The sequence below is a fragment of the Echiichthys vipera genome, assembly GCF_963691815.1.
Source record: "Echiichthys vipera genome assembly, chromosome: 12".
NCBI classification, from domain to species: Eukaryota; Metazoa; Chordata; class Actinopteri; order Perciformes; family Trachinidae; genus Echiichthys; species Echiichthys vipera.
In genome coordinates this window covers 11,264,009-11,289,869 of record NC_139837.1, presented here as the reverse complement: position 1 = coordinate 11,289,869, position 25,861 = coordinate 11,264,009, and the positions used below count along the sequence as shown (strand labels likewise).

General features: G+C 41.7%; 1 protein-coding gene across 1 annotated transcript in view; it reads left to right on the top strand.

Annotated features, from left to right (window-relative positions):
- Nucleotides 1–25,813, top strand: part of dph6 (diphthamine biosynthesis 6) — a gene marked incomplete at both ends in the record, with an annotated part of 55,148 nt that extends 29,335 nt beyond the window's left edge. Inside the window, 4 exons of the mRNA XM_083924570.1 lie at nucleotides 4–178; nucleotides 15,138–15,386; nucleotides 20,519–20,906; nucleotides 25,695–25,813. Coding sequence (XP_083780696.1) covers nucleotides 4–178; nucleotides 15,138–15,386; nucleotides 20,519–20,906; nucleotides 25,695–25,813 — 931 coding nt within the window. The remainder of the gene's footprint in view (nucleotides 1–3; nucleotides 179–15,137; nucleotides 15,387–20,518; nucleotides 20,907–25,694) is intronic.
- Between the last annotated feature and the right edge of the window lie 48 nt (nucleotides 25,814–25,861).

Sequence of the window (25,861 nt, the reverse complement as noted above, 5' to 3'; positions counted from 1 at the left end):
TAGGGTGTGTGTTCAGGCTCCTCTACCCGCTGGTCAGCTGCTGCAGATGGACTGTCTGCTCCATGACTGGACTGAGCCCCTGGAAGAAGGCTGCTTCCACCAGAGGGAAGCCCTGCATGTCCAGAGCCTGTCCCACTGGGCCCCAGCCAACATCGGGCCCTACAGTCAGGCCCTTAGGGTAAGTCTCCAAGGTCCAAAAGGGAAAGGTGGTGCTCCTGGTAGTGTGTTTAATAGACTAATTATAAACTAAACTATTAGTAGGACTTCAACAGAGTTCAATTAATCATGTCAGCATTACTGTCTTGTCAAATTATTTGCTTGTCAGGCCATCCAATTATTTACATTTATTCATGGTTTTTATCATTTTATCTTCATTTCCCCAATGTTCCTCACATTAATTACTAGAAATACTCATTTCCAATGATAGTGAAACTGAATCCATTGATCCTTGTATGAGGAAGGAACAATTATTTTCTTTTGCGTCATTGTTAGCAAGCAAGTATCACTTTATGAAGGTGAGTAATAGATCAGTGGATGAATACCAAGGATTACTTGGGTGAATTATGAATCTCACTGGTCATTCATATAATGCTTTGTTGTGCTCAACTCTTCCAAAGCAGTTGAAGTGTCTCAGATTACGTGCAGTACGTTGCGTTGGCCGCTGTTGTCTCTAATTGTGTATAGATGCATGCATGTAGCTGCTAGGATTGTTGTTATGTGTGATAGTTTGTTCTCATTACTACTTCTTATGTATACATGTACATATGTATCCCTATTGTAGTCGGCAGCGTGTACCCATTTTTGCACTTAAAAATGTGCAAAAAAAGAACTTCTTTCATTTTGTTTCAAACCGAGAAAGAATGTCAAATTCAAAGGCATAGCGGAGGAAGTGTGGGCCGCGGTTGCACGGTTGGCTTGGTGTTTTGTTTACCCAGTGTGTATTATATGGGATTACACTTGTCAAGGTACTGTCAACAAGGATAGTGTCCATCTCCTCCACACTGTCCTTGATCCTGCAGCCAAATCCGTCTATGAGTGAGAACATGTGTGGATTAGCCGTTCATTTAGAGCTTGACGGCATATCTCACCAGTGTGTCACTGAGGCTCAGAGGAGCTTGTGCAGTTTGGATTCCTGACGTGTAACCTACAGAGTCAGGTTTGCTTTTAACATACCAGCAGTGTTTGATTTCCTCAATGAAGTCTCATTGAGACATGAAATTGAAGTCAGCTGTAGGCATGTGCTATTGCCTCTGGAAAACAGTGTAATCTCGCATTCCTCTAATGATCATTCATATCCAAAGCAATTTGCGAAAACAATGAGTGGGGTTTGCTTGCTCAGAGCCGTGCTCGGTGCCTCACACGACCCCTGCGTCGCCTCTCAGTGTGTCTGTTCCTCTTCCATGCTACAATGACTTAATTTGATCAAAAATGTATTAACAACTCTTCAGTACAGCTAGAGATTTTTACATATTGATACAATTACCCCCTTGCTGTGAGCAAGCATGCAGTGCCACCCCTCCTCTCACCAGTACGTTCTCTCCATCTTAATGACGATTTTCCCTGGTGACTGTTGCCGTGTGACACCATGGCGACAGGGCTCTGGCAACAACAGAGACAAAAAAAAAGACGCCGTCTGAGACCAAATAACCTGGAGCCTGTATTCACTGTCTGTGGAAAAGAATTGGTAATTAAAAGAAGGATCCGGCTGTATAAGGGCATTTGAAGGAGGGGTTGAACTTGAAACAATTAAAGGATGAATTTGTGATCTTAATTATGTCCAGAGAATGTAATCGGTTTTGTGCAGCAGAGGTGTTTTGTGGTAAGCTCTTGACATAATAGAGGAAAAAAATAAAAAATTGAAACTGAGATTCGCCTTTGATGAATAATTGTAGTGTTATGTTATGTGCTTCATAACTGTATACTTCCTTGCTTGTTAATCTGACAAAGTGTAGTGATAAATGTCCAGCTCTATTGGGACTGGTATATTCTTTTGACAAGTGTCCAGTGGATTGAGAGACAGCACATGGCTACTGACAGAACATGGTACTCTGGCCCTGCAGGATTTGCATATAGTAGGTCTTCCACATTGAAAGGTTGGTACTGGCGGTAGAGAGAGAGAATTGGCATTAGGGACTGGCATGTGATGGATGCTGGACCTTCAAACTCCCTCCATCTATTCATCTATCTGCCCCGGCTTGTCATCATCTCAGCTCTAGCTCTCGGGAATGGCAAGCTGACTGACGGTCGACTTGGCCTGGCAAGCTGACAGATTCAGATCTGACTTGATTTAAAGAATTAGTTAACCTTTATGATGTCAAAGCTGAGGGCCTCTTGGTGAATTGTATGTTAATGTGTGATATGCCGGTAGTTTAGGTAAAAGCCGCAAGCTATAAAGACAAAAACTGATGTGATTTAAGGGATTTAATATTTGTTTTTACACTAGTTCATATAGTTCCATGCCTGATTGACATGTGTTTAGGAGTTGCATTCACTTGTATTACTTGTATGTATTACTTGTAGTATAAAATGTAATTTGTGAGTGCAGCGATATCAAAATTTTGTGTTGCTATCAGAGATCTAATGCAAATCATTTGTTGGGACACAATTTGCATAATCTAATTAAGATGTACGAAATTTCACTTATTTCTTACATCCATCAATTTATTGAAAACAAAAGATGCTCTCAGACATCCAGTATGTTTGTTTCGAAAATATCAAAACAAATTATCTCATTACAACAAAAGCCAAGCAATGGCATGCTTTTAAAAGAAATAAAGGTCATTACTGAATTTTCTGTCAGCTGATTCTTAAAAGGAGCTTTTAAACAATTCTGTTGCATTAAGAGCATAGTAGGGAAAAAAGAGCATGAGTTTCTTCAGCCAGCAATGTTCCACATTTTTACACAGAAATCCATTTGTACTAATAACAGACAATTACGTGTATGAGTTGCCAGATGGAAAAAGTTGACCTATCATTTACGAAAGTCAGAGTTAACAACATGAGTCTCAAACAGCCGGGCCTTTTCCACATCTATTTAGATTAATGCTGCCTGTTCCATCACATTCCCTTTGGAGCTACATTTACACAATAGCCAAACCAGGTCTGAATAGGAAGACTACCAGTTGAATGGCTGTTAAACATCTCCTCTTTCCTGTTAAGGTAAGTGGCTCACCCCTGGGATATTTGCTAGGAAATTATACTCACTGATCAGATTCTGCGGGGTGTGTTTTGGGAGCTGACTGCACTAGCCTCAGGTTGCTGCTGAATACTAACCCTTTGCCTCATTCCCCTAATTGTGAGTGACAGTCAATATTGTGGAAGACCGTGTTGCGCAAGCCTGCGATAGGATTTGCATTGGATTTTGAAAATTGTCAAAGTGGACTGTAAGGCATCAGGAGGGAAGTGGATCTGACGCTGCCTATTAGCATCAAAGGGAGGAGTGTACTGTGGCGGGTGGTAGAATTTGAATAATCTCCTCACAGGAGTCTTAACATCTAAAAACAATGAACTGAACTGACTCTGAAAAGTCCAGAGTCCTATAGCGAGGTTGGGCCACCCATGTAGGACCAGAAAGAGGGTGCAAGAAAAAGAGCATATGCAGAAGTTTCCTCTGCTTGTTGGAAGCCTCATTTTGATTTTGTTTATTTTTAGTAAACAAAGTAGTATATACAGTATGTTGGATTATCAAAGATTACTTTAAGGACTTCTTAAAATAGACAGTAGAGAGTGAGAACAACCTGAGATGGGAATGAAATACGGTAAAGATCTGCGAACTAAGTCTTCTGTTTTATGGTTTGTTGTTCTCAACTAGAATGTTTCACTACTGTAAAAGAGCCAACATGCACAATTCAGCATCCACCCCCATCACACCAAACACACCCCCCCCCCCCCCCACCTCCACCCCAAACTTCTTCAGTCTACATCTAGAGACTGCATCTACCTCAATTACCACAGAAGACTAATTAGACGAAAAACAGTGTGTGTGCGTGCATCTGCGTTCAGGGAGGTATTCATGCAGCATGAACAGATTAATTAGGACATTTAACTTCATTTCTAATACAACAAAATGAATCCCATAAAATATGAGGGATCTCGGAGGAGGTGCCTGTCAGCATCTGATGCCTCTCCCCTGTTTGCCATAATCTATTAAAACCTTGCTTTTATCTCACCTCTCCCCTGTCATACTTTATGGATTTTTTCATAAACACGGCCCATACTTCATAAATGTCTCAATTTTCTAGTCTATTAACATTACTTCAAAAGCGCTTGATAAAAGAGGAGGGCATGCGTGAAATAATGCACCAATAATACGAAGCGCTGGAGGCTAGAACAGTAGGGGCGGCTCTCTAGCGTGCACACTCAGACAATGCAAGGGATGTTATCAACTTTAATAAAGAACAAATGATCACTTCCAACCAAGGAGGAGGGGAGATGAGGCAGGGAAGAAGGGGTGGGACCAGGAGGGGAACAGTTGTCGAGTAATTTAGTCGATGAAAAATGAGGTCTTGAGCGCGCGGTATGAGCAGGCATGAGATTGAAGGCTTCTCAAAACTACGGTGTTCTTCAGCCCTTGAAGTTACTTGCTCCTAGTTGCAGCGGAGGATGTTAACACAGATTTGTTGCTTCTTTTTATATCACTGAAGGCACAAGTAGAATAGGCTGGTTGTTTCCTTTTCCTGAGTGCCTGGGATTGGGTGCAATGAGTTGAACCTTTTGTCTGGGGAGAGTCAGAGAGGTTTTTTGACTGACAGTCTGGATCACCTCACAGCCTTGCCCCAGTGAGCATCGATTCAGTTCCTGTCTCTGTACATCACCCGAGTCTGTCTCTGTGGGCTTTACTCATCCTACCCAAACACCGGGGTCAACTGTCTTCACTTGAACTGGACACACACGAAACACACTGATCAAACCCAGAAAGCCCTTACCACAATGGCATGTTGGCTGTATGCCCTGAGGCCAGGTCTTAAGCACACACACACACACACACACACACACACACACACACACACACACACACACACACACACACACACCTGTGGGCCCTGGCTGTATGACAAGGTAAACTGGTTTGGTCATTAGAATGATTCACAGGTGACTCACTGTAACACACTCATGACTGACAAGACAGGTATACGGCATTCAAACTGCTGATTGATATGCAAATAGATAAGATGTATGCAAAGGCAAACAAAATGGACAATTGAGCACACACACGTTATCTCAAACCATCACTACCTAAACATTTGTTGACAATGTTTGTTCGTGTGCAGGTCTGTTTATCCACAACATGTATGCATACTGTTCAACACTATCTTGTACAGTATGCAAAATAATGGGGACTACCTTCCCCCTCCTCTAATACAGCTCCACATACAAGATGTATATCTGCTTTGACACATGGTCACAGTGCCATCCTGGGACATTGCTGGAGCTATTGGACAGGGGTTGGACACGTGTGCCTGTAAATGTGTACACATATATGTGAGAGGTCATATGAGACTATGTTTTTAATCTGATGAGGGGGCAGTTTTATTGGAAGTGGTAGACGGCAGAGGAGGTAATTATGTTCCTCCAAGCCTCCCACCCATCCCCCCACCCCCGTCTCCTGCTGTGACCGCATAGAGGCTGACCTGCCATGGCAGTGGTCATTTTCAGGAGTCACTGCGTTCTTTAATACATTATCCTGCACCGCTGCTGCTGAAGCACCACGTGGGGACAGACTGGTATCAGCTTGTACCAGGCGAGGACAGGGGAAGGACTGGATCTGTCAGAGTGCATCGAGTCTCACATGGCCGTGTAAGCCGGCGCTGTGCCTCTGCCCCGGTCCCTGCCACACTCCCACTCATTAATGGGCCCGGCCCTGACAACTGATCCTAATTGCCTTTGAACAGCTCTTCATGTATTATTGGTGCCTGACTGCCTTGGTTCATGTCAACAAGCCACGGGAAGCAAGGACAGGATAGCCACAGCCATTGTTCCTCTTCCTCTTTTACATACTGAATGATGGCGATACACGTATATTAGATATGCATGTACATATATATATATACTTCATGTGTGTCTGTGTACTCAACCATTCTTAATCACCTGGGAAGCATCGAGAGACACAGGTCTCTGTCGTCTGTAGTGAACGGTCAGCATCACATCTAAGTCTTTTCACCTTTGTGCATTAACAAATTACTACTACTACTTTCTGTGTAAAAAGCATTATATCATTATTTTTGTGGCTACTGTATTTAAATGAAACGTGTGTGTGTGTGTGTGTGTGTGTGTGTGTGTGTGTGTGTGTGTGTGTGTGTGTGTGTGTGTGTGTGTGTGTGTGTGTGTGTGTGTGTGTGTGTGTGTGTGTGTGTGTGTGTGTGTGTGTGTGTGTGTGTGTGTGTGTGTGTGTGTGTGTGTGTGTGTGTGTGTGTGTGTGTGTGTGTGTGTGTGTGTGTGTGTGTGTGTGTTCTTTTCACTTTGTCAATGCTGATGAGCAGTGGAGGGGTGACATCAAGAAGGCATCTGAAAAGCGTCATGTAAAGATCCCGACACAGTAGATATCTGCCGAGACACTTGCGCTATTACAATTGCAATCACAAACACTCAGTCAAAACACATCATTATTTGTAGTCCCATGTGTGAATTATTACCCCATATCCAACTATTTACTTCCCATTTCACCCCTCTATTTGAATACGGAGAAAGGAGAGGTACGGTGGCTTGGCTTTTTATTTGTGGAATGAAATAACTGAATACCAGATGCATAGATAAAAAGCATAGCAGCGTGTCCTGTCCACTCCCATCACTGTCTAAGAGAGGAGAGACGTATGACCATCCCATTACTATGGTAACTAGCCACTATATTCAGAGCTGCCCGGGTGTGTTTCTTCCCCCTGCAGTGACGAGAGGGCATAGCTGACAGGGCCAACACACACACACACATACACAGACACACATAAAAACACAAAAATAGGGAGGGTCTGGATGATGCTCCTTGTGAATGGCAAATATAGACAGAACAATACAGGAGCCAGTTCAAACACAAACTAATGTGGTGACATACAAAATTAATAGGGAACAGCATAAGGGAGAATATATCCCCTTAACTTCTCAGCATTTCACTCATAGCCAAAATCTTTTATCCAAAACAGGCAATGCAAAAAATATTAGAGGAATCTAGCAGTCCGAAATTATTTTCCCTTAAAGCCCGATAAAAAAATGGGCTTATTCTTTCATATTTTTGATACATAGCAGCCACAACACAAGAAGAATTTAACACAATTATCTAGAATTGTAATATGTTACCAATAAACAGGATCTATAACACTAATTGTCACCAACGTAGAGTGTGTGTTGGCTTGTTACCTTAGCAGATTCACCTTGTGACTGCTGTACAGCCCTGCACTGTAGTCTGTGTGTTTTAGGAAAACTGCGATTATAGATGACTTCTTTAATTATTATGCTCTCCTATGTTTCTGTGCTTCCATAAGTCGCACACATTAAAAGTGGCAGTCAGCGCCTCTGGTTAGAAATGATTATTACGTCCACATGCAACAGTGTGCTAGCGCTGCCATTTTGTCTTCATTTATTAACAGATTTTTTTAGCAGTCGTACAGATGAGTCAGACAAGAGTTAGCGCTTACATTCCATTTACTTTTGGCCACTCGCTTTCTCATAAATTTCACATGGAGCAATTCTTCTGAGTAGTAACTTGGGTCATTCATTTTTCAAATGCCACTGTCATCAGAGCACACTTTACAGAGGTAAAAACCGCTGCAGATGAATAATATACAGCCTCCTGTTTTTTTCTGCGGACATATCAGCATGTTCACTTTTAATATATATTTATTATTGATATTATGGATTTATTATATAAGGGAATGTCAGGCACCATAAGTCTGTGTAATGTAATGTAGTTGTGATGCTCAGGGTAAGAGTTCATTCAATATAATATAGAGAAGACATTATTTTCCACACGTCAAAATTTATTGAGTTGAATTTGATGCTCCGGCACAAATGTTAATATTTGCTTTATTTTTCAGTGGGGGATTCAGTTCATCTTCAGCACATTGTATTGTATCATTTTGCTGTAGTGATTATCTCTGGTGCACATTTACAGTAAAATAACATTTTTAATAAAAGTAATTATAAGCAAGGCTTTCTGAGATGGAAAATCTTTCTTTTTAGATTATGTCATTTGTATTTTATTCTTTACAGAGAGATACATTTAAAAAATATACAACATTTCTGTAGATATTGTAATGATAATTCCAAACTATTTTTTTATTTCTCCCCCAAAATTTCCTTCATCCATATTCATTCATCTCACTGATGGAATTTGTGGCTTATTTATGTGAACATTTTGACTTCGCCAAAAAAAAAAAAGAACAAGAAGAAAAAATCCAAGACACTTCGATGCCGTCTAGCCAGCCTGTCCATGGATGAAGTGGACTTTGTATGAACAGCATTGTTGATACTCCAGCTGCTTTTTTTAATGCAACCCTACTGCCATCTGTTGAGACCAGGGGGGATTACATCTCATTTTGCTCTCCTCTGCATTTTCTGCACTGTATTGTCACAATCTGTCTTTTTCTTTTAGTTTGTCCGTTATTCATTTTTTATTTGTGGATACTGAACTACACTTTGTGTCCATTACAAGCTTCAGAGTAGCAGTAGGACAGGAGGCGAGGGTTTGAGTGAGTGTGTGTGTGTGTTCTGGATGTTTGGGATGTCATGTGAACATGGAGGACTTTTCTCTCTGGGCCAGCAGCTTCATGTCCCTGTGTTGCAAGCTGATTTGTTTTTGACATTCACACTATCTCATGCAGAATAGACATTTCACACTGTGGTCCTATCTTTCATATAACACACTCCTTTACACACACACACACACACACACGCCCACACAGGCTTCCTTAACTTCCCCACTACTGACAGTTACGCTTTAATGGTTGTGTTACTTTTTACTCTGACATAAATATTATGTGCCCAGGTTAAGTTAGTGCTGCTATTACCAGCCAGACCAAGAGATGCTGCTTCAAAAAATAACGGAAAAATATGAAAAGACAGAAGAGACAAGGTGGTCACAGCTGGGAAGGGAGAAAGAACGGGGGTTGAGGGTTGCAGTTTCAGCATCATTCAATCAGACAACATGCCCCTCAGCTGAAAGAGCGAGACCCTCGCCGATTCTCTCGAATTAGGGAGATTAGCAGGAAAGCGCATAATGCAGGATGATGGAATTTGTCATAATTTGCATTGTCCTGGAAAGATTCGGTTTGATAGAGCGATGCATGGAGGGTCTTGTCATGTCCCACGGGCAGGTCATAGAGGAAGCTTGGCAGAAATGATTTTTGCGATATGTGCATCAGTCGTAAAAGCCTCACAACCAATTTGTCAAAAAATGTGAGGTCGGGACAGTTGAAGGCAGCAGGGCATTTTGCCTAACGCAATGAAAAACCATGCCCCTCCATCACTCTTCCTCCACAGCCCAGCTCTGGTGTGGCACAGTACTCCACAAGAACAAACAATTTTATTACATCAGCTTTGAGTATTTGTGATGTTTTATTTGATCCTACTTTTAACATCATTATAGCAACAAAGAACAAAACACAGATACCATATGAAATTGTATCAAAACTAGTTTTATTTTGGCGTTAAAATAAAATATTTTTTTCATGATGATGGAAAGATTTGTGTATTTATTTGTTTATTCATGGCATTCAGATACGTCTCCCAGAGCATCCAGCAGTCATGCTCCCCTGACCTTGGTTATAGCACTGAGCGGCAGCTCCTGACCACCATAAAGTTGACCAGAGCTGACATGACAGTGTTACTCTTCCACACGGTTCAGTGTCTATGGAGTGGGCATGTCGAGGGCAGACATACAGGCACAACAGAAAAATACACATAAGCTTATAGAAGGTGGGGGTTGGGGAAAGCCCAGTGTCCCTTGCTCAGACTGACCAAACATTGCCCCAACAATGCGTCATTATAATTGTTTAATTTGTAGTATACTTCTGAATTATTCATCAGAATAAAGCTTATGTTTTGAACATATGCTTATGGTTTGTTTTCTAAATAAATGTGCAGCTTTAGACCTGAGAGAATGCATTCAGAAGTGCCCTATACTTGCCTTTCTTTGTGCACTTCATACGGCTATTTATGTCGCTGTTTAAGTAACGCTGATTTTTTGTGACAGTTGAGCATACAGGGGTTAGGCTCAAACTGGAGCACAAACAGGAAGAAAAAAATAGAGATAGTGGAAAGAAAGAGGAGGAAATAAAAAAAGGCAAATATCTCCAAACCCCTTCCCATGAAGCCTTAAATGAGAAGCCTAACATGGGGAGAGATTCTGTAAGGGGAAGAACGGTGTGGTTCTCCTGAAAGGTTTGTATTTGTAGAAATGAGGTGTCAGAAGAGGCAGGATTTCCTCAGGGCGCAGCACAACATGAGCCCATCTCTTATCATTTCCCACTCCCAGACGTGATCTGCTTTGAATGCACTAATGCTGAAAGAGCCCCACAGACTTGAAGCCAGTTCAAGATGAAATCACAGCACACATCCCTGACATACTGCCATCCACCACACAAGGATTAAACAGTCGTTGCATATCAAATCCCCACCAAAAAGCAGAAATAATATATGCACTTAAATACATTCAGCAAAACTTCAACCTCAGTTTTTTGATCCCCACATTTTGAACTATTTTGAGCTATTTGCAAGCCCTGAAATATTCAAGAAAAGAGGAAAATTACTTAAGTGAAAAAAGAGCCAAGACAGAAATTTGGAAATTTGTCACATATATAAGGAATGTTCCATAGGGGATTTAAAGTTAACCAAAGAGCTTCCCATTGAAAGTAAATTATAGTTTTGGAGGGAACATACCATTTAAATGCAGCATCCTGACTGATTTCCTTGTTTTATTACTGTATACTCAGCATCATTGTTAATGATCGCCTACTGTTAATTGTTAATTGCCTATTGTTAATGATCTCTCTGACATATGAATGGATGTAAATCCTCAGTTTTAATCTGTCCCCATTACGAATCACACACATAGTCATTTAACAGTTAGTCTAGGTTCACTATAAACTATTTGATAAAACTTTACCATAACCTTTAAAAAGTTTAGGGTCTGAGTTGAAAAGTGTGGTGCTCTGAAGATACAGTCAGTGCAGCTGCTAACAACGCTCAAACAGATGTAACATCTCAAGGAGAGGATATATCACAAATTAAATATAATATCCATTTAATTACCCATCCTGTAGCCGATACTGTGCTGCCTTTACCCTTTTAGTTTGGTTACATGTGTCATTGCATGAGGGAAAAGTTACACCATATTAATTTAACCTATTTTACACATTTTGTATTATCATTTTCCTGGTTAAATTATGCATGAGGTCTCAATGGGGAGAAATGTGACTATTAGCATATCTGATAGGAGCGGTGGAATCGTTTTTTCACCTCTCTCTGTCCTTGGAACCAGGCAGAAAAACCTGACTGTTCGTCAATACCAGGTAATTTTATCCAGGCCGACCCAGTTCATCCATACCATTCCAAAGCTCTGCTAATGACACTCGGAGACATCCTCAACACGATGGGGGCCAAGAGGGCTCCAACACCAATATGAATATAGTCTAGCACTCTCCGGTCATCTCTGGAAGATCTTTGACAAAAACTGCAATTAGAAACACCTCAGACACACCAGCCTGAAACGAGACACCGTTAAGGGTTGGAAGCAATCTCAGCCAGGCGCTTCCTGAGCACATCTACATATATGTTACTGTCTGTAAGAGAGAGAGAGAGAATTTGGGGATAGTGACCTTTTGACATGTCATTGGGTTTGTTAGAAAATGATGGCGTTTTAGCTATGAAATAAAGGTTGATAAAGCATGAACCTGAAGTTGTTTGTTAATACTAAGTAATAAATAATACTAAGTTGGAATGAGTGTTGTGGTCCGTTTTTACTGTTAGGGCTGTTTTGTCACTCACTGTTGTTTTCAGATTCTACAATGTGTTACACATAGTGACAAGATTCTTTATGTAAGAGTTATTGTTATATTTTTGCGACTTTTATGAATTGATTATATTTTATTGTGACACATACAAAAGACAAAAGCAAACCAGTCGACTTAATCTTCTTAATTTTTTAAATGAATATCAAATATTGAAAATAAGATATAAGCTTTGATGGTTATTGTTGTATGAATTTTGTCCAAATTACCCATCCGTAGGCACTGTATGTTTTTCCCTGATGGAAAAGATTATGTAAAAGGCAGCTACTAAAGCCTGAAATTTCTAAAAACCTTTAAAGTTATGACAGGAAATATGAAATATTGTAAAGAAGCAGTAGGACAGACAGAAACCAACATGGACATGTAGTATTGATTCACCCTTTTCTCTGTGGGCCATTTAGTCTGCCACAGCTAGCATTTGAAAAATACTTACTTACCTTGTTATAGAAAGTTTAATGTCATATGCAATTGTTTGACCCTTATGAATATTAAAGGATCCCATCTCTGTCCTATTAAAAATGCATGTGGCATTGTGGTTGTTGATCACGTTTAGAACGCCCATGCAAATTGGACTGTCTTCCCTGTCAAGGCCTAAGATGAATAATGTAGTTGTGTTGTATATTCAGGGACACACCATTGACAGTCAATTAACAAGTTTGATTGGTGTGTGAACTCATTCTTTTGAACTGTTAATTTTATGTAAATAGCATTCGCTCTCCCTTCTCCACTGTCTCTCCCCCATCCAGGTTCACCACAGAAAGATGTGCCCCCACCACCACAAACCCCCAAATCCCCAATTCCACCTCCCACTAAGAGTAACCAGAGCGGGATCCTTAATAATTGATCATCACACACCTGCTTGGTAGAAGCTATGGGAGTCTGCCTTTAACAGTCAAGGGGCCCCATGCTTGCCCCTTTTGATATTCAAATCGACAAATGGTAGCCAGCCTTTATGAATTCAAAGTGGAGCGCACTCTTTTCATGGGGACTAGCTTGTTAAGAGATTCTGGTCACCCGTCCAACCTGATGGAGCCCTTCTTTGTCGAAGTGGATATGATGGCATTTCATGGCTCATAAATGGAATGCCAATGACAATTTGTTGTTGATGTGTGGGAATCTGGCTTTTATGTTAGGCAGACATAGTAACGCAGGCGCTCGGGCAGATTGTGCTCGCAGGTAAATGATCTGGTGATTGATCCAACTGGTTGAAAGCAGCGAGGGCCTTATCTCCTCCCTTTCTTCCCCCTCACTCACTCGCGCCTGTCTTCCCTCCATCTCTTGTCTCCCGCACTGTCCCAGTAATTTGGAGCAGCGGAGATGGAAGCGGAAGATTCATCAAAGTTGACAACTGAACCCAGGAACTGGGGATCATGGCAAACCCATCTGATTATGGAAATAGCCATGACCATGTTTGCCCTCTAGCTAAACAGTTGTGCGGCTTGTATTTTGTACTCCTAGTATGCGATTGAAGACATACATTTCAGTTTTTCTCCTTTGAACAAGTTGTGTCACGGCCTTTCTGTGTAGGCCTCAAAACTGAGCCAAGTAAAGAAAACAAAGGGCTTGTTTCAGATGAGCTGGAGAGGAAGTTTGCTTGAGATGGTGCCAAGTCTAAAGTAATACCTCTGGTCCATGCTAACTGTGACACAGGATACCCCTGGCTGTGTCTTTGCTAATCAGTGAAGGACCTTGTCTCGGACCATGTATCAATTGATTCAGGCCTTCTTGATCCTCCCTTCCGATCTGCAGGTTCCCTGCATAGGCCAGCAATGATCAGCATGTCATCAACAGCTATTTGCATTGACCAGCAGCCAGTGTCCAGCAGTGCATGCCGTCCAGCCGCAAACATTGGTGAGCTACAGGGTCTCTAAAGACATGACCTCCTTAATGCCGCTCCTCATCCCTACTCATCTCTCTGCATTAAACAGATAGATTTTTTCAGGTTTCATCATGCTAGAAGCTTCATTCTAACAGCGGTATTTAATTGAGAATTGAGCTTATTATCGCATAGTTAATTATACTTATATATATCACTTGTGCAATGGAGATGCATTGACAGACTTCTCACAGAGTGCCTGCTTGTGAATTGGCAATTGTTGGTGATAAGATGCTGAAAAATGGCAGAGGTGAAACTTGTTAATTAATGCACTGCTACTCAAACATACACTTATAATTAATGTTAATTTGATTATAGCACCTCGTTGATGAATGTTGTACTTTTTTTGTAAAAACTAATTTTGGAGTTTGATGACTTGTTTCTTTCATCTAGTTTTCTGGTTGAAGAGATGTGTTAAAGTTCATTATTGCCTTTTTTTCCTCTTTTACTGTAAAGGCAAATGTTCCCACAATCACTACTGGGCTTACATACACATATAGACATGTATTAATATGCATATACGTATATGTTAACAAATTAACGTTGCCCTTACCGGCATATTTTTATGCTTCCACTCTGGCAACAGCCATTGCTGGAGGCATTATGTTTTCGGGCAGTCTCGGAACCCATCGGCTATCTGTCTGATGACAATTTCGTCTCTGGGGGCAACGGCTAATCTCTCCGATGTAGCCAGCGGATATCCGGGCCCAGACTTCCTTTTCCAAGCAGGAGTCATTGTTTACGGTCCAATTAGAGACTTGATAACGGAGTTGGAGTTGGAGTTGCGAGACAGTGTCTCTATAAACATACAGTATATGTTCATATGAATTCATATTAAATAATAATAGAAAAGCTAATAAAAAACTAAATCATTGTCACACAGTCGCCTGTGGGTCCTGTGATTGCATGAGTTCCTCCTCGTTTGCTATCCACAGACTGTTTACCTGCATGCAACCAAAGCATGCTCAAACGGGATTGGTCAATACTACTTGGACTACAAATGAAAACACCCAAATCTTGTCCCATTGCCTACAGATTTTACGTTTCTATGTAGAATCTAATTTTAGTTTTCAGGAACAGCCTCAGCTGTTCTTTGAGTTTAGTGCCAATTGGCGAATATTAGCATTCTAGCACACTAAGCTAAGATGGGGGAAGTACAAATTACAGCCACACATGCCGCTAGTTTGACTGTAGACTGTTAATCATGGTTTTACCACGATTAAGCCAACATTGCTTTGTTTTTCTCGTATGATTTTTTTCTTTAGGTTGATGAGCTGGTGTTCTGTGCAGGCCAAATTGCTTTGGTCCCGTGTACTATGCAGCTGGTAAAGGCCGGCACCAGGACGCAGGCCCGTTTGTCCTTCAGCCATGTGAAGAAAGTTCTGCAGGCTGTGATCAGCAGCTTGACTCTAGCTCATGTTGTCCAGGCCCACTGCTACACCACAAGACACCAAGACATCCCCATCATGAGGGCCATCTGGGAGAGCCTGCTGAGGGCCACAGAGGACGAGAAGGTCAGCCTCTGTAGTAAGATTTTTGTTTATGAAATGTATACCAGTGGTTAAGAAGAAGAGTAAGAAGAACAAAGAACTGGCGGTTTTATTATAGATGCAGAGGAAATATTGATCATCCTTTTAATACGATACTACTCCCACATAGAATGAACACATATTTAATGGATTAAAAGACAGTGGGTTCCATGTGTCAATGAATAAGTAAAGAAGAGAAACTTGATATGGTATCCCAAGTTTTTCAGAGAGGCCTTTCAGAATTGTGTTTTATAGTCGGAAAGTTCCTCGCCCCTCTCCGGCCCCTTGAGACACGAGCCGCTGTGACTGATATTTACCAGTGAGTGCGCTCATGAAAAGTTGATGATGTGGGAAACGCTGGTGTCTTTGATAATGTGGAGCTTGGCACAGAAGCAGATGTCTTCCTCAGAGCTCCCCTAATCCTTTGCCCCCACACACCATTTTGGAGCTCCGTTCAACTCTCAGAGCAGCTTAGCCCCCCCTTCTCCACCTCTCTTTCCTGCCACCTCCCTCCATCCTTCCCTCCATCCCACCGCCCCAGCTTACAACCCCTGCTCCATGCGTCTAATAGGGGCACCAGTCTCCCCTGGCAGCCCTTCTCCTCCCACAGTAATCTGTCTAGCCATGGGAATAGGGCCTAAGGGAGAGAAGCAGGAGCCCACCTCCAACATGTGGCTCTGTTCAGTGGTGAGAGGTGTTAAAGACTAGTGAGAGGATGTCAACGTGGCTTCAATTCCACAAAAGTAAAGCAGTATACTGTATATATAAATCTAAATGTATTAATGAAGGCCAGCAATCATATTGTCAAAGCTTTCAAGTGATCATTTCCGAATTCAAATACATATACTAAGGTTCAGTGTATCACAGTAAAGAGTTTCCAGTGTATCATCAATTTAGCATGCGGAACAGGTCGTTCAGATAGGGCAGAGCTTTGGGAGGTCTCAAGACTAGGCTGATGTCAGAGGTCACTGAAGATGGACAACATCGTCCATCTGTTGTGCTTCCATGTCACTTAGCTGACCCAAGATTTCCAGCAGGAGGCCATGTTTTATTTTCAACTGATTCTCAGATAAAGCAGCTCTACTTGACAGCTACATAATGTAAACAGGTGAGTTCTCCCCTTAAGAATAGATCTAGCTGAGATGGCGGGTTACTAACCTGACCTCACGCTCTATCTTTACCTCTGAGGCAGATCGTCTCGGTGTGACTTTTCAGCTCGGCCCTCACACTCTCTCTTCTCTTCCACTTCAAGGAAAGATGTGGACGGGGGCTACTGTTTCATCCTGAAAATGCTCTCTCCCCGGGGTGGGGATTATACTAAGCACTGGCGCTCATTTGAACTGACTGTAATTAGAATGTTTAACTCAGGTCAAGCACTGATAACACAACTCCCACAGACAACAGATATAACTCCAACTGCTGGCACTGGCAAGAAGAGTTCAAATTTACAAAACTAGCTCTATGAGTTAGTAACTAAGTAAAGCTAGTGAATACAGCCCTTTCAAAACAAGAGCTATGAAGTGTTTTACAAAAGAAATAGAATAAATTAAAACAGAAAAGGCAATATGTTAATAAAGGGACACATACCAATCGAAGCATCAAATTATGCTAGCCAATGTCATATTTTGTTACTCAATAATCTGTTATGTGTAATCTAATGTGCTTACTTTTGGCATTCTGGTTTATGAAACCAAAGTAAAACCTCAAGAATTTTAAAATAAAAAATGGGACCACTATACCTAATGTTTGATCTTAAATTGATTAATAATTAAAATGATAAATTATTAAATATTAATGATAATTAAATACATGATATTGCATTTAGTTTAACGTCAGTTAGTATAGCTTGATACTGGATATTTAGAAAATTTAACTGCCTGTTCTTAACCCTTCTTTTTTCCCCCAAAATGCATCTGTTTCTTATAATGCATCCTGATGAAAACAGAAACCACAAGCGCAACATGTAATGTGGTAAAGTTATGAATGCTGACTGACCAGCTGTCAAATGTTGGATAATGCAGCTTTATGCTTTTACATAAAACAATTTAAATGGTATACTTTACAGTGTATTTTCAGAAACCAGACTTGTGAAGTGAAATGATAGAAATACCAGTGCCAAGTGTATCTGTGATGCCACAGGGCCATGTTGTTGTTGTGCGTTGATAATTTCTCTAATCAGGTGGATGAAGAAGCTTGCAGGGTTAATTGGGAGCATACTGGAGTCGCTACAAGTGTGAAATTGTATTTACGGTGCATTAAACCACAAAAAGCCAATTGTGTGTGTGCACGTGCAAAGGGTTTGATGAACAGGGAGATGTTGATGTGATAAGTCAATAAATGTTAAACAGACGTCCCTTTATGTAGCAGTAACAGGTTCTGAAACGTATGAAAGGAAACGTATGTAAAAAAGTAAATCATTCTGAAACAGGTTTTAAATCTATTATATCATGTTTTAAAAATACACACTACCCATGAACACCAGTTTTTTGGGAAATGTGGAATTTATTTTTAAAGGATTTATTGATTTTGTTGAAATTTTTGTTAGTGATACATTTAATTTAATAATACCAAATCTGCAGTGTGGAGAGTTTCCTCCCTGCATACCACAGTAAAACCCTTTTTTACATTATTTGTCTCCTGCTTATTAAGGGATTTTGAAGTAACTGTGGCCTTAGTCATGGTTTTATAATGGCCTCATACCTTTGAACCTTTCCTCACCCCACTGATATGGCCCTGTGTGTTTCATTTACACAGTCTGAACAGCTTTAGAGTGGAATCTCAAGAAAAGAAATTGATTTAGGGAGTGAATGGGAAGGAATATCAAATCAAAACAAATCTGCTTTATTTATATAACACCTTTCATATATATAAAAATGCAGCCAAAAGTGCTTTACATTAAAATAAAATAAAACAAACCCCCTATTATAGCAGACTGACAGCACTACAGTAAGTGCTGAGACATAGAGCCACATGCTGAAGGCGTCCTGCTGGGCAGGAAATGTAGGGGAACTGGCTAAGCAGCGCAGTCCCATCAGCTCCCCGCTGTTCCCTGCCTTTACACCACTTCCTTATTACCGTGTTTACCGTTCGGCTTTCACGCCTCTCGGCCCTCCAACCCACCGCACGCTCCAGGCACATGGACGCAATGTTAGAGGGAGGAAAGTGGGGAGAAAGAAAACAAACATAAGGAGAGGCAGGTCACACCCCATCACTGTAGAGAGCTGAGTGCAGCAGATCCAGACTGCATGCGCTTACCTGCTTCCTACAGAGTGAGAAAGCACTGGAGGAATGGCTGCATGCCCTGCAACTGAAGTGGGATGAAGTAATGAGATGGATAGTGTTAAGTGGCGGAACAGAGCCCTCTACACACACATTCTGCCACCTGTCTGGCCTCCGGACTTGCCACTCCAGTACTCAGCTCCCCCATATATCAAAGTTTGTGTTTTATTGGATTTATTTAATAAATGATCTCTGGTCAGGTAGGGATGTCAGCCAGTTTTCCCTTCTCACTCCTCTGTCAAGGTAATGGAGTTTTGACCACAGTCAAGTCTGAAACACACACACACACACACACACACACACACACACACCACACACACACACACACACACACACACACACACACACACACACACACACACACACACACACACACACACACACACACACACACACTTCTCACCTAATGTAACATTTTGGTGCATACGTTAATAAAGAAACAAAAAGGGGCAGACTGAACTGACTGTAACCTCGTCCGACAGCTCTGACAAAAAGTCAGGAAGTGTACCGTGACAGTAAAGTCCTGCCAGAGGCTGGGTATAGTACCTCAGCACCCAAGGCCTGCAGGGTGGCCTTTAAGCCTGGCTGAGCAGGACCCCCCTGTCCTGTCACTTCTCTCCACAGTTCCCACTCTCTGTTCCATGTTCAATCACTATTGACACGTGCGGGAGCAGTTCCCTCTAGGGAGAATACCTAGCCTGTGCCTAGAAGTGCTAATATAACATTTATCAAAGCATAAGACACGTATGTGTGCTGTCACTTTGTCTGACATGCTAAGAGGTCCACGCTGACACGGCTATTGTTCTCTGCTTTTGTGATTGTTGATCACTGCAAGCTAGCCACTCTTCAAAATCAGCAGAGTGAAGAAATCTTAACCCCTGCACACATACTTATTCAGGACACTTGCTTTTTTTTATGTTTCACTATCCAAGGCAAGAGGTTAGCTGTTGATTTACAATTAAGTGTTTGCTAAAGTTTAATCTGAAGGTAAGTGCTGCTTCAGTGAATCCGCTGATTGGGTCATGACGGGTTCGTCTATTGAAGGGACAAAGAGGCCGCCGTACGCTCTTGTCAATGATTTCTCTCTTTTTTTTTGTGAGTGAATATCAAAATAAAATGTAAGTAACCTGTTATTATTCTGCACTTACGAAGTGGGGTGTAAGTGGATGAAAATTGATCCAGCAAATTGAAAAGGGGGTTAAGTGTTTTTGCCCTATCGACTCCGACTGAAATGACGGTTGTATAAAACACTCATTTCTCTCCCATTAGCAGATGAAGCCACAGCAAAGTATTATTAAAGGGCCACATTGTAGCACTGCTCCAAGACATTTTGTAACTGCTAATGGCGCTAAGTCCAGAGGAGAACAAAATAGAGACATTTTGGCTCTATAGACAAAATTGAGGCAGTTTTGTGTGGTGAAAACTGCCATAACATGTTGTGAGTGATCCTCTTAGAAAGGTGAGAAGTCACTTTGGATAGGACCTGTCATGTTAGCAAATGTAGCTCAAAGTGAATGCATTTGTGCATTTTGGTTTGCGGTGGCTGCAAGCAGTATGGATTCTTTCTGAATTGTTTGTACACACTATCATTACCAAGGGTCACCTCACAATCTCATGTTAATTGATAGCCTGTCAGCCTGTCAAGTAAAAAGCCTGCCTCAGCGTTGTGTGGTAGAGTTTTATGATGTGCTTTACGATAATGTTTAATGTTGATGGAGTAGTTTTGTGCACAGCATCTATCCCAGCAGGGGGGACATACATTTGACTGTAGTGTGTATCACAGCAGAGTATATAATTTGCAAGCCAGTTAATTTGAATTCCATCTGTCTGCATTGCAGGATTTGTTGTGGGAGCCTGAGATCAAACCTATACCCTTATTGGTCATTGTGGTACCTGCCTTACCCAAGGGTGCAGCTGTCGAGCTTCATGTAACTGCAATTCAGGATGATCCCACCAAAAGGACTTCCTGTCACATGACTGCAAAGGTGGCATGCGGATCCATAGAGTGCCTAACTGTAATGTCTGCTGACATGCACGGAGCTTCGCTCTCACTTTCCCTGGCTGTGCCGGGGGATGACCTGGAGGTCACCGGTGTGAAGGACGTAACGGAAGCAGTCAGCGCTACATTCAAGAAAGCCATGAAGAAGACGGATGCTGAGCTGGTGCCGTTGTGTGCCAGAGTGTTCTACAAGTGCAGCCACTCTCTGGCACAGCAGATTGTTCAAGGTATGTCACTGAACATGTGTCTCACTCAAGTGCATTCATTATTTGTGAACGTGAGCTACTGTCTCTCAAAGCCAGAAACCAGAGAAGTCTCAAACTTGTGATGTTATCTTTGTTTTCTTTTTTCTTTTTTATACCCAATTCAGCTTTTTCTGTTGCACTGTAGCTCTCAGTGTCCTCAATGACACCCTTACATCAATAGCATCTAGGTGCTCAGTCCATAGGGAGCCAAATGGTCGCCAGTTCAAGTTCCCAGACAGACATGGAGCGTGGACTGGTAGCTGGAGTTCGCCTCCTAGGCCCTGCTCAAGGGCACCGAACCCCCAACTGCTCTGGTCTCTCACTCTGATATCTCTCCATTTAAAGCATGCATAGGTCCTGTTTGTGCATTTGGGTATTTCCGGCCTGTGTGCGAGTACCATGATAACACAGTGATAAAATTGAAGAAAATGAAAGAAATGCTTTTTTCCCCCTTCTTTACCCAATTAGCAGTTAATACTTTGGGGATTCAGAGGACAGTTGTTTGTGTTTACTAATAATTTTGGACTGTCTTAGTCTTAATACATACATTTTGAAAATGGGAATAGGTCCCCTTTAAATTTATCTAATATTTATACTTATTAAGAAGATTTATCCTAAAGCTGTTATGTTGTGGGCAACAATGTTCTTGCAATTTAAGGTCCACATCACTGTATTAATGGAAACAAAGTGACAGCCCGTCTCTTTCTACACTCTCTTTTCAAAGAAAGTTTGAGCTGAGCTGAGTGGTTAAGCAAACTCTATAAGATATTATAGGAAGTAGTCTCTCCAGAGGATCCCTGCATCTTCCTGTGTTTAATTATTGTAAGCCATTTGTTGTGTCTGCACTGTGTACAGTAACCCAAGCAGCTGGCACAGTATTTTGTCATCATTACACTTTTATACGCCACCATCTCCTGCTCCCAGGACTCCGGGTTCTCGTCAAAGCAAATGTGGAACGGTATTTGTTTTATCCTGAGAGATGTTCTCTCTCAGGGAAAAGGGCGATGAGCACATCGATCACACAGGCTCACTTGTCAAGTCATCGCTGAAGCAGTCAATTAACATTTTTTTAATCTGTGCCAAACCAGCCATCTCACTGTCATTTTTAGCTTTGACATAACTCATCTTCATGACGACGTGAAATTATGGTTACCAGTGATGAATGGGGAAAAAAAGGTTGATTCGTTTCGAATATGTGTTGATACACATGACAGACGAACACCGTTATTTGCTGTTACCTAATAATATAATTGTTATACAACATTGTTTCATGATATATGATGCATGTCATTTATTTCTTCGCTCTTTTTTCCACAATACAAGAATAAGAAGGGCAACGAGCAATGGGGATCATTCATTTTCTAATAATTGATAATAACATAGATATAGATATGGCAAATAATGCTAAATGTATATATATATATATATATATATATATATATATATGTGTGTGTGTGTGTGTGTGTGTGTATTAGTACAATTGAAATCCGAATTTACTGTTGAAGCTTCTCTGTAGAAATGATTTTTCGTTACAGAAATCATTAGCTGTGTTACTGGGTCATTGGCCTACTGGAGCACAATCAACATCCATCTTCATCCTTGAAATGTATGTTTCTTTGATTATGGACTGACTGCTCCCCTAAAACCATTTACTGACTCATCATTGAGCTGGAATCTGTTACCTTACCCTGCACGCTCAGCCGAGCCCTGGAAGCCCACCCATGGGCGTTTTTATGGGTCACAGCCTATGCTCATCGGGTGATGAATCCAAAAAGTCAAAGGAGGAAAAGTAACACCTCTGGCGCTAGCAGTCACAGCCTCACAACTGCTGCTGTCAGCGAGCAGACAGACAACAACACTGGAGCAAAATGTGACTGCACCAGCCCCCACCCCCCCCCAACCCCACCCTTGGGTTACTTGCGTTAGGATTCACAGCTGATAGACTTGACATATGCTACAAATGAAACCTTTAAACATCTTGTCTCAACTTGTTACTTACGATAGAAAGGTTCTCTCGAAGATGAAGCCCTTACACCTCAACTAAAGCATCAACTTTTAGAGAAGGAGCTAAATTAAGTCTTGTGATTGAAGAAATCATTAAGTATCAACATTGAATATGTTTTGATGTCTTTGCATCTAAATACTTAAAAAAAGAATATACCAGGGTAACTCCAATACTGAAACTAGGAATTACTGTTGTTGGCCACATGGGGACAGCTGATGTTTTTACTTTTTTTAAAATGGTGAACTTGTTCGCAAACAGTTGCTTATTTACACATCCAGCAGATACAGAGCCACATTAGCATTTATTGGAAGATGTGTTTGTGCTCATTTGATGAATGTCTTTCCTGCAATTCCTGGGGAAAATATCTGGCTCCTTAGCAGCTAAATGTTTCACAATGTTAATTTCGCATTTACTGTCTGGCTATTTGACACTGGCATGGTAGTGAACAGTGTTTTATTCTTTAACAGTAGGGCTGTGGGCTGGAAAAAATAAAAACAATGATCTAAAAGACAAAGTCGTGTGATATTTCTCCGTGGCCTCATCACTATGAGCGATTGATATAAAATGATTGATTATAGCTGATTTAAAGAAAGATGATTAAGTTCTCCGTTTCTCCATTATTCCACTGCACACACCCAGACCCTCATCCTCTTTGTTCATTCTCCTTGGACTAATTGAACAATTTTCATGAGCCAACACTTGCTAATTACCACCTCGTTTACCGGTTAATTTGACCAGTATGGAAGTCAGTGTAGCACAACTAAAAACCACTGGCTCTGGGCTTTGGCCACTGCTTAAAAGCCCCATAAGCCCAGCAGGCATCAACCATTCCACTCAGGAACCCCCTTTTTCTCTCATTTTCACCACTGCCTTCACTTACACCCCTCCTTCTTTTCACTTAGCCTTACAATATTTATATATTAATCAGTTTGAACAAAAATGTTTGTTGATGTTTAGCATAAAAGGCTGTTGTGGGCATTGGTAATGGTTTGGTTTTGAAAACACAGAGATTTAACAGCAGCCTTTTCAGCTCCCTGTGTGTTCTCCATGAAGCAGAATAATGGCTGGTCCTCTTGGGTAGATGGTTTAGTTCCATCCCATTGCTAATGTGATGGCTTTTTGAATCATACAGCCTCTGTCCACTGGGCCTCTCAATGAGGCTCCCCGTGTAGCCCAAAGGGGGGCTGAGAGATCAGGGGATGGGGATTGGGAGTGTGATGGGAAGTCACAGGATTTTGTGTCATTTTACAGAAGCAGGGATTGGAAAAAGTATGTTTTTACTCGCTTTTCACTCACAAAGACAAAAAAACACAAAATTGCCTGGTCACCCAAGTCACCTTCACCCCCCTCATGTCTTTCATTCATGTCTGTGTACACAAATGGGAAGAGACTCTCAAAAAGAGACATAATTTTTTCCTATCTGTTAGTACAAAGATTAAAACATCCTGACATAAAACCGGCTTAGTGTGCAAGGTGTGATGAAGGTTGTGTTTCTTCTTGTAATAAAACCATCCTGGCTGTGATCTCCCTAGCTCGTTCGGTTGTCAGCTAGCCATCTCCAGAGGATCCTGCTTCACAGGGTACACCACATGCTCTGATAACACACATTTAGGCTTTTAATGCCCTCCAAAAAAGGACCTGTGTTCAGTGGGGGTATTTTAAGCTGTACTGCATATTAGCTAATTAGTGTGTGTGGGCTCTTTGTAAGGATGTTTGGCATGCTGCGCGTGCTTCAAATGAAAGAGAATGAGGCTTATTAAATAGTGCTGAACTGCTCGCTCAACTTCTCTGTCCTGATTTCTCTCTCTCCAAGTTCACACAAATGTCACATAGTGGTACTGCAGTGCTAGTAGATGTTATTCAAAGAGCGCTAGTTTGTGTTTCTCCATTACATTATATTTTGACATGCACCATATTAGAGAGATGTTGTGAAAGGGAAAATATTGCTGGTATAAAAGCGACAGCATACTTTCCCAGATGTGTAACTCTAGACCATGCCAGATCGCAAGCGACCACACCCAAGTCCCATCCGGCATGCTTTTAAATCAAAAGGAATAAGCCAGGACAGTCAACCATGAGACAGGAACACTTGTGACCAATTAGTGTACAGGGCAGAGGAGGGAATGGGCAACATCCCAGCAGGCCGCTGCTAAATAGACAGGCTGTCATCAAGACCAGGCTCTGAGACACTCAATGAATTCTCACATGTCCACTGGCCGTCTGTAGTCCGGCCACACAGACACACACACACACACACACACACACACACACACTAACAACATCTCTCAGCTCTTGTAAAACTGAGAGGTAGTCCCAACACAGCTTCCTAACATCCCAACACAACAGGAGTAGAGGATCCATTGCACTAGACCCCCCCCCCCCCAACAAGCTGCTCAATTGTCCAAAAGGGCATGGCAGCCCCCCCTTATGTGTGTATGTGTTTGGTTGTATACATATATGTGTGTGTGTGTGTGTGTGTGTGTCAGTTGAGAGTTCAGTCCTTGCTGACCATATGTCTGCACTGCAGGGGGTGGGATTGGGGGATGGGATCTACAATCTGCCAAGGATTTAAGAATGCCAATAATTTGTAAATAGGCCTCTGTTCCCTGGTCGAAGGTTAAGTGCAGCCTCTGTCCCGGGACGGCCCCATGTGGGGCAGCTATATGAGAACTTAATGTCCAACTCCAGCCTAACTTTCCATTAAACTAACGCCTTTTTTTTTTTTTGCTCTCGTCCCCTTATCTTCCTCTCTACCTACCTGCCAGGACTTGAAGAAAGTTTGAGAAGCTCTCTGGGAGACTCCAGTCCATCCGTGGCCCTGGTTCCAGTCCTGGACTTGCCTGACTCCCAGATCCTCCACCTGTCCTGCTGGCTCAGTTTATAGAAACACAGCCAGAGTCAACAACCACACTCCAGTCATCCACAGCACTGG